At 42.3% G+C, this 13,459-nt stretch overlaps 1 protein-coding gene and 1 long non-coding RNA gene across 7 annotated transcripts in view; one reads left to right on the top strand and one right to left on the bottom strand.

Annotated features, from left to right (window-relative positions):
- The window catches only part of MKLN1 (muskelin 1), a 312,347-nt gene that overhangs the window by 167,716 nt on the left and 131,172 nt on the right, over positions 1 to 13,459 (bottom strand). For all 3 annotated transcript variants that reach the window (XR_012508085.1, XR_012508086.1, XM_074367050.1), the window contains exon 3: positions 1,568 to 1,963. Coding sequence is in view for 1 of the 3 variants with exons in the window: in XM_074367050.1 (XP_074223151.1) it covers positions 1,568 to 1,665 (98 nt within the window). In the remaining 2 variants the exon portion in view is untranslated. The remainder of the gene's footprint in view (positions 1 to 1,567; positions 1,964 to 13,459) is intronic.
- LOC123614681 (uncharacterized) overlaps positions 1,836 to 13,459 on the top strand; it is a 111,245-nt gene continuing 99,621 nt past the window's right edge. For all 4 annotated transcript variants that reach the window (XR_006722141.2, XR_012508089.1, XR_012508087.1 and 1 more), the window contains exon 1: positions 1,836 to 1,968. This is a non-coding gene — a long non-coding RNA (uncharacterized LOC123614681). The remainder of the gene's footprint in view (positions 1,969 to 13,459) is intronic.

The raw sequence follows: 13,459 nt of genomic DNA on the forward strand, positions 1-13,459 counted from the left end.
TGTGATCCTAACTTGTGTACAGAAAAGCACTGATTATCTTCAGATTCAACAATCAGAAAATCAGAAGTCAAGTACCTAGGGCCACATTTCAACTCCAGCTGAAGGCTAGAATGTTTACCTGGCTCATTCTCACATTAAAAGTAGGATTCCAGCATCAAACAGGGACACAGCCATACAGCAGCCAACAATAGGCCACACTGGCCTGACCAGACCACAGGTCACTTGGCACCCTCACTGAACCAGATCCTACTGAAGGCCTGACTGTCAACCCTTGACCTGGAGAATAGGATAATGGGCTGGCAATCAAGAGAATTAGATTCTTCTAGTCACAGCTCCACTTTTAGATTTTTGACTGATTTGACTAGAGAATTTGATTTGACTAGAGAATAAAATTTGAGAAAATGTGAAGAATTTCTGAAACATAGGTGGAAAACTTTTGAGTATGCTTCATGTATCTAGCCACTTTATTTGTTGTTAACATAAAATATATTATTTGTAACTTGTTTTGTTTATAAATTCATTCCTGGACTTATAAGATGATGATCCAGGAGGACAACTAGAACTTTTCTTCAGGGTCTGCACAGATCTTAAAACTTTACTAAGCCCTTTCGTCTATCTGTATGTAACACTGGGGTTCGATCTGCTCCTTCTCTCAAAGATAAGACAAAAGATAGGTAAATACTGAATGAAAGTACTGTCAACCTTTCAGAAACAATTTGCCACAGAAAAACATACGGTAGTAAGGAAATGGAACTCTTTTTTAACACCTAAATGGGAATCCGGACCAAGCCTGTGTTGCAAGTCAAGTTCATTCAAGACAGACTACTCTGTTTATATTGGAGTTGCTGGGTCGGGAAACTGGTCTGCGTCTATATAAATCCATGTTCTGAGCCATGATATAATTGAATTCTTCTGTAATGTCCCTCCTGCCCACTCCCTATCTTTTTCAGCCGGAAAAAGATTACCCCCTGTAAATCCTAGAACGTCTCCCTAATTGCAAGGATTCAGACTCCACAACTTTCCAGCCTTCTGTGACTCACCAGTCCTCTGGAGCTCATCACTTTTAATGACCCGTCCAACGCCCCCCTTCCCTCAGGAACAGTCACTCTTCTTCTAAGCTTCACACTTTGTCCCGGCAGCAATCGACTAAACTGTCCCCCGTCTCCAGCCACCTCAGACGCCCTTAGACAGCTTCGCCAGTTTGCCTGCCGTCCGGACCCCGAAAGCTCGGGCTCCTGCCCCACCTCCCTGAGCCGCCCGCTCCCAAGCCCTCCTCAACCTCCAAATCCCGGCCGCAGCATCTCCCGGCTCCGGTTGTCCTACGTGCCGCGGCCCCGCCACACACCTCGCCCCTTCCCCCCAAGACCTCTCTCTCCGGACCCTAACCCCTCCCTGAGGCGGGGGCGGGCAACTCGCTCAGAGGCTGGAAGGAGACTCCGGAGGCCGCGCGTCCCCCTCACCAGGCCCCGCTTGGGCCTCTCGGCTCGGCTGCCCTCCACCGCCCCCCTGGCCCAGCCGTGTTTACACCGAAGAGTAGGGCAGCACGATCCCAGGGCCCGGCACTTACTCGGGAAGGTAGGTAGAGGAGAAGGAGCTCCACTTGTGTAGCGCGTAGGGCAAAAGCCGGCACTCGGGCGCCACAGCAACAGCCCCGCCAGCCGCCATCTTGTCAGCACCGTAGCGGCCGCCACCGACCGCCGGCCGCTCCGGGAGGAGGGGAGGGGCGTGGCTTGTTCTTAAAGGGCCCGCGGCCCTGCTTGGGCCGTCCGCTCTCCTCGTCTCGCATCGCTACCTCTGCTTGCAGCGGTGAGACGCGTGCGCGTCGGCGATTCTCCCTTGGGGGTCTTCGACGCTGAACTCTCCTGAATGACTGACCGGCCGCAACTCAGGCTGAAGTGTGAGCACCTGAGGGGTTCTCCCGAGGCGCTTGGAGAAGAGTGGCCGAAATAACTTTTCTTACAAGCTGAGGTAAGGAAAAGCCAAAAATATTATGAAAAGAAACAAACTGTAGTTATGGGCCAGGAAGGGAAAATGAGAAGACGAATTTGGAGAAGGGACGCCGTTGCGACTTTGGAAACCACTGCTCTCTCCAGTTTCTAAATTCTTTAAGGAAACAGCACTCAAGGGAATTGGAGTAGAATAGCTAATGACCTTTCCCTCTGGAGTTGTCCTGGTTTTAAATGTCTTGTCCCTTGTTCTAGAGCCACATGGCGACAGAAAAGGAAATGCTCATGTGTCCTCTCACCCTATTCAGTTTTCAGTCTGTGATGCCCTTCGTTGTAAGCATCTGTTATGAGCCCTCTCATACCATCTTGTGCAACTGATTTGCTCAGTGATGACATTTTCCCACAGACCAGAAAAATCCTTAAGGAGATGAGAAGTTGGGTGTCATCATTTTTCCAACTGGTAAATCTGCCCACTTTTAACTGACATATTTAGCCCAAAAGTTCTGAAAGAGTGAGAGACAGAGGGTTTGAAGAAAATGGCCACTGAGGGAGTAACAGCCCATGTGCTCTGAATGCCATATAGGCATCATATCAGCTTCTTATCAAAAAAGGAACACTTGCTCTAAACATCTAGCTGTTTTAGATAATGTTCCCATCACATACCTGTTGGTCAGGGTTGTGCATTTATTCCTCGGCTTAGCCACTGTACTACCAAAGTACACATCACTCATTGTCTAATAGGTTCTACCCCTGAAAGCCTGCACGGTATCTTCATCTCCCCTTGAGGGATAGAAAAACTCAAGCAAAGAGTTTCTCAGTGAATGACCAAGTGAATGGAAACACCACAGTACTATAATTGTATTCTTTTCCTGTTATAATCATTAACCAGCCCAAACTTCCTCACATCCTCTCCTGACTTCCTGTTTCCAAAGGGGAAAACTTAGTTGTGGCCTCCACTAGCATATCAGATCAAGAATGCCGAATAGGAAGTCCACAGTATTTAAACCTGTAAAATTACATGTGCTTTGTGTGTTGCAGCATGTTGGAAAATTATTTGTTTCTTGAGGGAATGCTATAATCCCAGTGACTCGAGTTGGGAGTCCAGAGACAGTGGGAGAGACTAGAGAAGATTACTTAGTCCCAAAGATGATTAGTGGTCATCTTTGGAGGTAAGAGTTACTTTTAAGGGGAGAAGATTAAAATGATGACTCAGTTCAATTAGTTTGGGGCTCTGAATTTGCTAATTACACCCTTTACCCTAAAATATGTCGAGTCCTTGTTCTTTTCCAAACATAGAGTTGTGGTCTCCGAGTCATCTTTTTTAAAAGTTCTTCCTAAGATGACTGTGACTTTCAGTGACTTTCTAAAACCTTTGAGTAACATTGAATGTCTTTAGCATAGGCCTTTCATATCTGGCCTTGATTACCTCTCCAACCTTCTCTCTCTTCTTTCGCCTTTGCACTTTATTCCAGCCACGCTAAACTAATACACTGAATTGGCTCCTATAAATTCTGTGCTCTCTCTCTGGTCTCCAAGGCTTAGTCTAAGCCAAGCCAGGAATACTATCCCCCCATTCTTCACCTGGCTAATTTCTACTCATTTTTTTTTTCCAGATTATTTCATTCTGGAAAATCAGTCCTCACCACCTATTTTGGGATTATGTGCCATTTTCTACATTTCCCTTGTCATCCTGAGTTTTCTTCCTTATCTTAGTAAGCATCGCCAATATATTTTAATTTCCTCTTTATTTCTCATTCTCTTTTTCTAAACTATAAGTCCCATGAAGATAGGAGTCATACATGTCTTGTTCACAGTTATATCCTTAGTCCTGTTAGAGCGCCCAGCATGTAGTAGATGTTCAATAAATGTTTATTGAAGGATGAGTGAATTGTGCTAAAAGAATACTTGAGTTGCAAAGGAAAAGAATGCCAGAACTTCTCAGACTGCAAAAATGTATCCCTGAGGTATGACTGCCATGGAAAATGTAAAGATGCAGGATAGCATGGCTTTCCTGCAGCACAGAGTTTACAAATGGGAAAATAATTTAAAGCGTTCACATATTAACATAAATACAAATAGATACGATACTGAGCCCAAAATTTGTGTAAATGTTAAGATAAAATAGAAGACTAAAGAAATTTCACAGTCTGCAAGAGTCTGCTAGCAGATCAGATCTCCTAAGGATACAATTTTACCTTCTCTCCTTTTGGGGCATTGCCTTAGGTGATGGGGTTTATTGTAACATACATGGGGGAAGACCTGGAAACTGTCAGCGGTCATTTAGTTCCTCATTTTCCCCCATACTTCAAAGATTAGGACATACTGATGGCCTCAGAGGGAACTGCACAAAGTATCATCATTATTCAGGGATCACTAGCTCTAGTAACCCAGTTATTTTGTCATCTCCTAAAAGAAATCATCTTTTACTCTCTGATGACATTTCAAAATGCTTCTCATAGCAAATACTTCCCAGAAAGAGTAACTAATTATATTTGGTTTGTCACCATTCACTATCTTTTCCTGTAAAAAAAAAATTATTGAGGGGCTGTGATATGCCAGGCCCTGTTCTAGATGCTAGGGAGACAGGGATAAACAGACAAGCCAGATAAGGGCCCTGCTTTCATGGAGATTACATTCTGGCAAGGCAACATATAATAAATATAATAAATAAGTCAACTACATAATTTTAGTCTGTGAATTTTAGGTGCTAAGAAGAGACTCCACCAGAGTAATATTTAGATTGGATGGTAAAGGAAAGTGTCTCTAAGAAGATAATATTTGAGCTAATACCTGCACAGTGAGTAAGTGCCAGCTATGTGAAGGCTGGATAAAGAACATTCTAGGAAGAGATAATAAGCAAGTGCAATGGGCCTGAGGCAGGAAGGGGGTTGGTGTGTTAAAGAATAAAGAATGTGACAGGAGCATAGTGATAGAGGGGGAGACTGGAATCAGAACAAGTAGGGCCCCAACAGTCATGGTGAGGAGCCATGACATACAAATGTGAAGGGGAGACCCTTGCTGGGGATTCAAGCCAAGGAGTAGCGTGATCCATTTTACATTTTGTAAAGATCTATTTCTGCAGAACAGAAAATGGGTTGGGAAGAGGCAAGAATTGAAGTGAGGAGACTTGACAGGAGGTTATAGTAGCCAGGTAAGAAATGATGGTGGCTTGCACTGGCAGAGGAGATGAAGAGAAGTGGTTGAATTGGGATATATTTTGAAAGTAAAGCCAATTAGACATGCTGGTGAGGGATGGAAGGCAGGAAGAAGAGGAAAGAATCGAGAATGACTCCTGGGTTTTGTGTTTGCACCACTGAGTATTTAGTGATGCTTTTATCGAGAGGGGAAGGTTTGGGGTTGGAACAGCTTTGAGGTAGAAGGAATCAAGAATTCTGATTTCAGTGTACTATATAGGGGATGCCTATTAGATATCCAAGCACAGCTGCCAAGCCTCCAATGTGGGTTCCTATGTTGGTCAGAGTCTTACATCAAACCACCTCGTGAGCATTTGACCTTCTTCATTTTTAACCAACCAGTGCTTGCTTTTGGGGGGGCTTAGGCACTGATTCCTGGGTCAGTCAATTTTTCTCTAAATAACAGAGTTACCATAGCTCTGGCTATAGCAGCTCTCGAAAGAAGAAACCATCTGTGGCAGCCTTCTGCAGAAGGGGCTGAGGGGTACAGAATAATCTAGGGAAAGAAATCTGAAGTATACATAGAAAATCTTGTTTTCAGTCCAGTTCTACTACTTTTCTAGCTATGAGACCTTGGGAAAGTCACTTAACTTCTCAGAGTCTCATTTTCCACCACTGTAAATTGGCATTAATAAAATCTAACTTGTCTACTTCACAGGGAGGTTTTAAATATCAAGTGAAGGAAGGGGGCATAGCTCGTCTGCTATAAGTTCTCATTTAATTCTCACAGAAACTCTAGGAAATATTATTACTCTCTTTTTAACAGGTGAGAAAAATAAGACTCAGAAAGGTTAAATAATTGTTATCTTTGGTGTTCCCCTCCAGAGGTAGGGTAAGGAAGGGAGTGAGGTTGGGGTATTCCTTCCCCTGACTTCCTGCTTGAAGGTCACAGTGGGCTGACTGGCCCTTTCAACCAAAGGTCACAGGTCCTCCCAAGTGGCCTCTCCACATAGCTCTCTCTGGTTCTGGGTTCTAGTAGTCATCCCCTCCCCTTGCTTCCTGTTGTTTCCCAGTACGTTCTCACATCTTTATAAATAGTCGTTTTATTAAACCTCTCAAATCGTCCAATTGGAGAATGCCATCTGTTTACAGCTGAGACCCTAACTGTTACAGTTACTTATCCAAGGAAATATAGCTAGTCAGTGACAGAGCCAGAATCTCTTTGGTTCAAAAGCCCATCCTGTTTGAGTACATCCCACTCTGCTCAGGTGGCAAGAGACTTAGTAAACTGTACAGTGCTATTCAAATATAAGATAATGTCAAATAATAAAGACCACCAGAGTTAAAAAGCAAAATAAATCCAGCTGGTTTTACTTATTTCCAGGCATACCAATTGACTGAGAGGGGAAAGAAGGTGTTTTTAATTTTTAGGAGGCGTTGTCATGGTTTGCTACACTAATTAAAGATTAAAACAAATACTCTGAATAGGCTGGAATAAATCCACAGCTTTGTACATGATGGTTAAAACAAGCTCCATATTTCATTGGTCAGGAAAAAGAAATCTTCAGATAGGTCCAATAAGGGTCTTGCTTTAGCTTACCAGGATCATTCAAAGGTCATGGTCTCTTTAACAGCTTTCAGCTGGTTAGGAGAGTTGAAGCACAATGCAGTACTCAAATGTGTTATGTCCAGTCAGGCTCTACCGTAAAAGGAAGAATTTCCCTTCATGATATTATTATGCAACAGATGAAGAAACTAATACACAAATATGTTAGATGTCATGTGTAAGGTCATTTACACAACAGGGCTGTTTGCAGATCTGAATCCAGAACCCAAGTACCTAATTCTTAGTCACTTTTTTTCCTAATGTAATTAGTGGGCACATTTTAGATCTACACCTACATTACTCTTCTTTAAAACCTCTGTAACTAGTACATAGTAGATCCTCTAGAAATATTTCCTGAATTGAATCTCTTAGTTCCTCCTGAATTTCTTCTCACTAATTGTCTTAGTCAGTTCAGGCTGCTATAACAAAAATATCATAGACTTGGTGTCCTTAAACAGCAAACATTCATTTCTCACAATTCTGGCAGCTGGGAAGTCCAAGATCAAGACATCAGTAGATTTGGTATCTGGTGAGAGCCCTCTTTCTGGTCAACCAACTTCTTGCTTCCACCCCAGCCCCCAAAATGTATGTCCTCACAGACAAAATACATGCATTCCATCCCAATAGCCCCCAAACTCTTAATTTATTTAGCATCAACTCTAAAGTCGAGAGTCTCATCTAAATCAGATACGAGTGAGACTCATTCTGAGGCAGAATTCCTCTCCAGCTATGAACCCATGAAACCAAACAGACTAGGATAGACATTCCCATTCTAAAAGAGAAAGAAGAAAGCAGGAAGGGGTGATGAGTCCTAAGCAAGTCCAAAACTTAGCAAAGCAAACTCCATGAGATCTTAAGGCTAGAGAACAATTCCTTTGGCTTGACGCTCTGCCTGCTGGACCCCCCAGGAGTGGTCCTGCCCCAGATACTCTTCCAGGCCAGAGACACATTCACCCAGGGCTCTATCAGGTGGTAGTCATGGCTCGAAGGCTCTCATTTTTTGTAATATGAACAGGCTGGGAATTTTCTAAATCTTTAAGTTCTGGTTCCTTTTTGCTTAGCAGTTCCATCATCAACTCATTTCTGTCTTCTTACATTTTGCTATAAGCAGTCAGGAGGAACCAAGCTGTTCCTTCAATGTTTTCCTTAGGAATCTCCTCAGCTAGATATCCAGTTTCATCACTTGCAGTTTTTTTCCTTCTGCAAAATACTACAACATGAATATAATTCAGCCAAGTCTGTGGTACTTTATAACAAGGATCACCCTGCCTCCAGTTTCCAATAACATGTTCCTCTTTTCTGTCTGAAACCAGGATGACCTTTACTGTTCATATTTCTATCAACAGTCTGTTCATGATTATTTATATTCTCTAAGAAGATGGAAGCATTCTCTCCAGCTCTCCCCTTCTCTTCCTGAGAGCTCACCTCTAGGAGAGAATTGCCTCCAGGAGTCCTTTCATAGCAATATTGACTTTTTCTAGCAGGCACCTCAGAAATCTTTCAGTCTCTGCCCATTACCCAGTTCCAAAGCTGCTTCCATATTTTTAGGTATCTATTACAGCAGCACTGCCACTTTTGTGTACCAATTTCTGTCTTAGTCAGCTTGGGCTGCTATAACAAAAATATCATATACTGGGCAGCTTAAACAACAGACATTTATTTCTCATACTTGGGAGGCTGGAAAGTCCAAGATCGAGACGCCAGTAGACTTGGTGTCTGGTGAGAGCCCTATTCCTAGATTTCAAGTGGCTGCCTTCTTGCCGTATTCTCACATGCCCAAGAAAGAAGGGTTCTGGTCTCTTCATCCCCTTATAAGGGCATTAATCCCATCAGGGGGCTCCACCTTCATGACCTCATCTAAACTTAATTACCTCTCAAAGGCCCTAAGCACATTCGGAATTAGGGCATCAACATACGAATTGGGGGTGGGGCACAAACATTCAATCCATAGCAATAATTTATGGCTATATTTTTAAAAAATGAAATGAGTTAGCTTAGGGATCATCTGTAGACCAGAAGACTGGAAGGAATTAAAGGCATAGGAGCTATGAGTCAATCTCTGATCAGTAAATTAAGAAAATCACCATGGGGATTAGAGGAGTGAATTTGGCCAGATAAAAATCCCATTGAATTTACCAGGAACTTACATGTATTATCTCAATTAATCTTCACAATAACCCTGCAGGTAAACTCAGATTCTTGGAGTTAAAACTCATATGTTTCCTCTCTATTATGCAATACTCAGGTGTATGTACTCCTAACGTTACCCCAGGATTTAGGATTCAGAAGACCAAGAGAAAGAATCTGGGGGTATTCCTAAGTCTTAACTTCTGCTTTCCCATGGTTTCCATATTAACTCATTTCAGCTTTGTCATTGTCATTTGAAAACATTTCTTTCAGCGCAACACTACCAAAAAGGAATAGATGAAAGCAAATACTGATGTTTTGTTTCCTAAGTAAGGGGATATTCCCTTTCTTTTCTAGGACAAAGGAACTTCAGCCTGGCCCCAGTGGGGCCTTTGCCCAAGTCACAGGTGAACATTGAGACTAGCCTCAGGTATGAAGCTCCAGTCTATCTTCTCCCAGGAGGTGGCAGCAGCAGCAGCTGCAGCCTTAGCCTGCCAGAGAAATCAGACAGAATTCACCCTTTCCCCTGTTGGCATCGAAACTTAGAAATTCCTGGTTCCAGAGAGCACTTTATCCCACCATTGGTGTGCTGAGCTTGGTTGGAGCTGGGGCACATAGAGTGCAGGAACTGGCAATGATTCCTCTCATAAGTGTCTAGTTTTTTTGGTAGACAGTTGGGTCTGAGCTGTGACCTTGAAGCATGTGTAAACGAGGACCAGGAAGTCCCTAGCCAGGAAAAAGAGCTTCAAAGAGAAACAGATAGTGACTTAAACACTTATATCCACACCGGCATAAATCCAGGGGACCCTAGCTCACAGTTTGGTGCCACATGAAGAATATAGATTTTGGACCCTGCCTCCCAGCTACCAGCCAGTTGACCTTGCCATTGAATCTGTCAGAGCTGCAATTTCCTCTTCCACCCATTGTAGACTAGATGATCTTTAAGCACCTGCTAATTCTTAAAGTAAAAGTTGGTACACTTTTATTTTCTGAATCAAGTAGGTTTGGGCCTTCACCCTTTCAGAATTTTTTAAATCCCAGACACAACAAAGCACGACTAGGTTCCAAGTTAATCCCAGGTGAGCACATATTGTGGCGAACACTGCCAGCTGCCTAGGCAGTGGGCAGGAATCCCAGGAAATGTCTGAACATTGCATAGCTATGGATGAACTGTCAACTGCTGGGGGTTGCTTTGCAAATTACCACATCTGAATGAAGCTGACAAAATAATATTCCAAAAAGCAATTAACACTGATTCCTGGTGTTCTTGGAACCAAAAGGCCTTTTGGGAAAAGTGAGAGTGGCTCAGAAAAAAAGCATCCTAGCCCTCTGGGTAGAAATGTTTGAAGTTAGGGGGATTCTTAAGTCAGGACCTTTCAGTGCTTTTGTCCCATCACCACAGGCAGGGCTCAACTTGGTCTCGGTGAACGAGGAGACGGAACTGGCTCCTCTCATTTCCCCCCTGCTCCATCCAGCCTGCTCTCACTTTCATTGGCTGGACTGCTTAAACTTTCATTCGTTCATTCAGTAAACACTTGTTAGGCACCTACTATGTACCAGGTGCTGACATACACCTAGCTATTAAGGAGCTCACAGTCAAGTAGTCAGATATTTAAAAGGTTAATACACAAAGCATTCAGAAAGAAGCATCAAATAAAGTGTAAGTTAACAATGGTGGTCATTGTGGTGGTTAGCAGTAGCATTATCTCCATTAGGCCACAGGCCAAATATCATACTTTCTAATTAAAGCTATCTCCAAAATCATCAGGAGACAATCCCATAGGTCTGTCAGGGCAATATTTTCCTCCTATTCCACAAGAAAGTTATCATATTAGAATCCCCTCCTACGTTAGGAAGCTTTGGCTCCAGAGGCCACTATAAATGGAAATAAGTATATACTATGGGGCATGAAAAGATCGAGCTGATTTGGGACAGCTTCCTCCTCTACCTTTTCCCCCTAAGCATATAGGTGAGGGGCAGGTTAAGTTTCAGTGTTACTGAAACAGATGGAACTGGAGAGGGAAATGAGAAATGACAGAAATAGAAGATCATGGTGATAGCAAATTCTAGATGGCTCCGCAGTAGAAAAGAACCAAATCCAGCTTGGAGAGCAGGCCAGAAAGTACAGGAATGCAGGGATATCCAGTAGGACAAGGGACTGAACTGAGCTATATATATAGTACAACAAAGTGGAAAAGAAGCAAACTATGTCTCCTGGTTCCCCATCTCAGCTCCATCTGAGGACATCAACAGAAGTTTGTCTTCAAAGAGATGCCAGATGCCCTCATAATGTTGGAATCAGCTCAAATCATTTCTCAAATGTAAATTTTTAAGGAGACCTTTCTCAGTATGTTGATAGTTTTGATTCGTTTTCCTCATGTGTATTTCCAAATAAGTTTGAAATGATCTCCTCCCCTCACCTCTACAATTTTTAGCAATGCCAGTTGCTAAATATAGTAGAACAAAGTTTGAGAGCCTCTGGCCTTTGACCTAATTTTACCCAATTGAATGTTTGGATCACTGCTCTCATAGCCCCCCATAATAACCACCTTTATAACGGGATTCTCTGATGAGCATAGTGTGCAGCCAAGTTAAGAACTTTTCCCCCTGAAGTCTTAGGAGAGTGGAAGCTGCCATTAACTGACAGCTGAGCTCTCCTCCTTCCTTTGGAATTTCTCCTACGAAGTCAGCCTCAAGAAACCAGACACTGCCATGACAGCTAGCTTGGACATCCAGTTTGTAAGGTTTCCATTTCAACTTTCCCACCTTATCTGCCAGGTCCAAATTAAAATGATTTGAGTGCTTAGAGTTGTAAACAGTAGTTAATCAGTATTTCAAAGAGAGTTGGTAACAGGTGATGGTGGCATAAATGCCCCATTCTAGAGATCCCATGTTCATCTCAAAAACAAACCTAAATGCTTTTCTTGTAATTCCCCACACTACTCTGTTGCCTCCTCCTTCTTTATTCATGTTTCTGCTCCCCTTCCTCTCCCTTCCTACCCACCTGTCTCTACTTGTTCTCTCGCCCTATTACTCTGTCTTATTCCTCTTACTCCTTTATCTGTCTTTACTCTCAGCATCTTCCTACTCCTTCTGCATCTGACTTCATTTCTTTTACTCTGTATTGTCTCCCCTTACCCACAACACACACCTCTCCCTATTTCATCCTCTTTCTCACTTGCAGGTGACTCCTTAATTGACTGTACTATAGAACAAAACCATTGTCAGATATTTATCATTATTACATAAGATATCTTCTTGTTAATATTACAAGCAGATAAGTTCTGAAATGTTATATTTTTCTAAGAAGAAAAAAAGACTTGCTCATAGCACTCCTTAAATACTAACTATAACAATTATTTTTCTTATAACTTCCTGTATTGACCCCTAATTACTTTTTTCATATAGTTTAGTGACCTTCAGTGGAAAAACGGTTCTCTGTTCTTCAGTAAGCCTGACAACAACAGCTGACATCAATGTAAAAAGAAAAGCAAGCTAAAAACAGTAGTTGAGTATATGCACCTTGAATTGCATATTCAGTTGCAAAATCATCATCATCATTATTACTGTAATTGCAGAGGGGAGGCATTTAAATAATTGTTCAAAGTGTCTTCTTGAGGAAATAACTAAATCAGGGCCAGCTGTCACAAACCAACCTACAATAATAATCCCGTATGTGCATCTTCAGTATTCATAGCAACTCTTCAGTAACAAATTTAAGCATTCATCTAATGTCCTGAACAACCTAGAAAATAACAAACCAAGCTTGATCAGATCCAGGATCTCATTTGGTAGTGACCTGTGTTTTTAAGCAGTGTCCCAGAACAACCTTAGAATCGTAAACCACAAAACAAAAATTGCACCATCAGTTCAATGGCAAACTGGGGTGTGTGGACCAGCATCTACCTGCTATGTTATGACAACAAATCTAGGTACACAAGTAGAGTCTGGGAACCAGGTAGGTGTATCAGTAGACAATGAAAGAATTTAGAAGTATCCACAAAGGTAGACATGTTTTATTGACTTGAAATTTGTAAACAAATGGGAACTGTGAGAAAAGAGTTTTTAGTTTACTTGTGAAATTACCAAAAAGTATTAGCGATTTTCTCTTCCCAAGATACAGCTGCAAAACGACTAATAGAAGTTAAGTGAGCCTGCACCAGGAACTGAATGTACCACTTCACTGGGAACAGAAAATGTTCCCCTGATAGAGGCTGTCCTCTCGGATTAGTACCTTCGGTGTTTTAAAGAGACTCAGCCAGACACAAATTTGGTGCATTTATAAAGAGCAGGAATCATGCTAACGCCTTTGCAAATTTTGCCCATATCTCAGTGCTTTTGAATCAAGTTTATATCTTAACTTCCACATTCCTGAAGAAACTCAGGAGACAGTGAAAGAGAATAAGAAAAAAAATTTCCTGTCGCATTGTTTTTTTTCATACTATCTACTGTGGTTTCCAATAGGAGTCTCCATAAAGGCCTGACCTGAGCAATTTAAGAAAGGTGATTGACCTGAGACTGCTTAAGAAAGCTGATAACTGCTCTGATCCAGCCTAACTAGGTTCTGAAAATCATACACCTGGTTGCAGTGGCGCAAGACTATTTGCATCCCCAGCTAAAATTAATTTGCCCACACGCAACCTCAT

This window comes from Camelus bactrianus, chromosome 7 (assembly GCF_048773025.1).
Source record: "Camelus bactrianus isolate YW-2024 breed Bactrian camel chromosome 7, ASM4877302v1, whole genome shotgun sequence".
NCBI classification, from domain to species: domain Eukaryota; kingdom Metazoa; phylum Chordata; class Mammalia; order Artiodactyla; family Camelidae; genus Camelus; species Camelus bactrianus.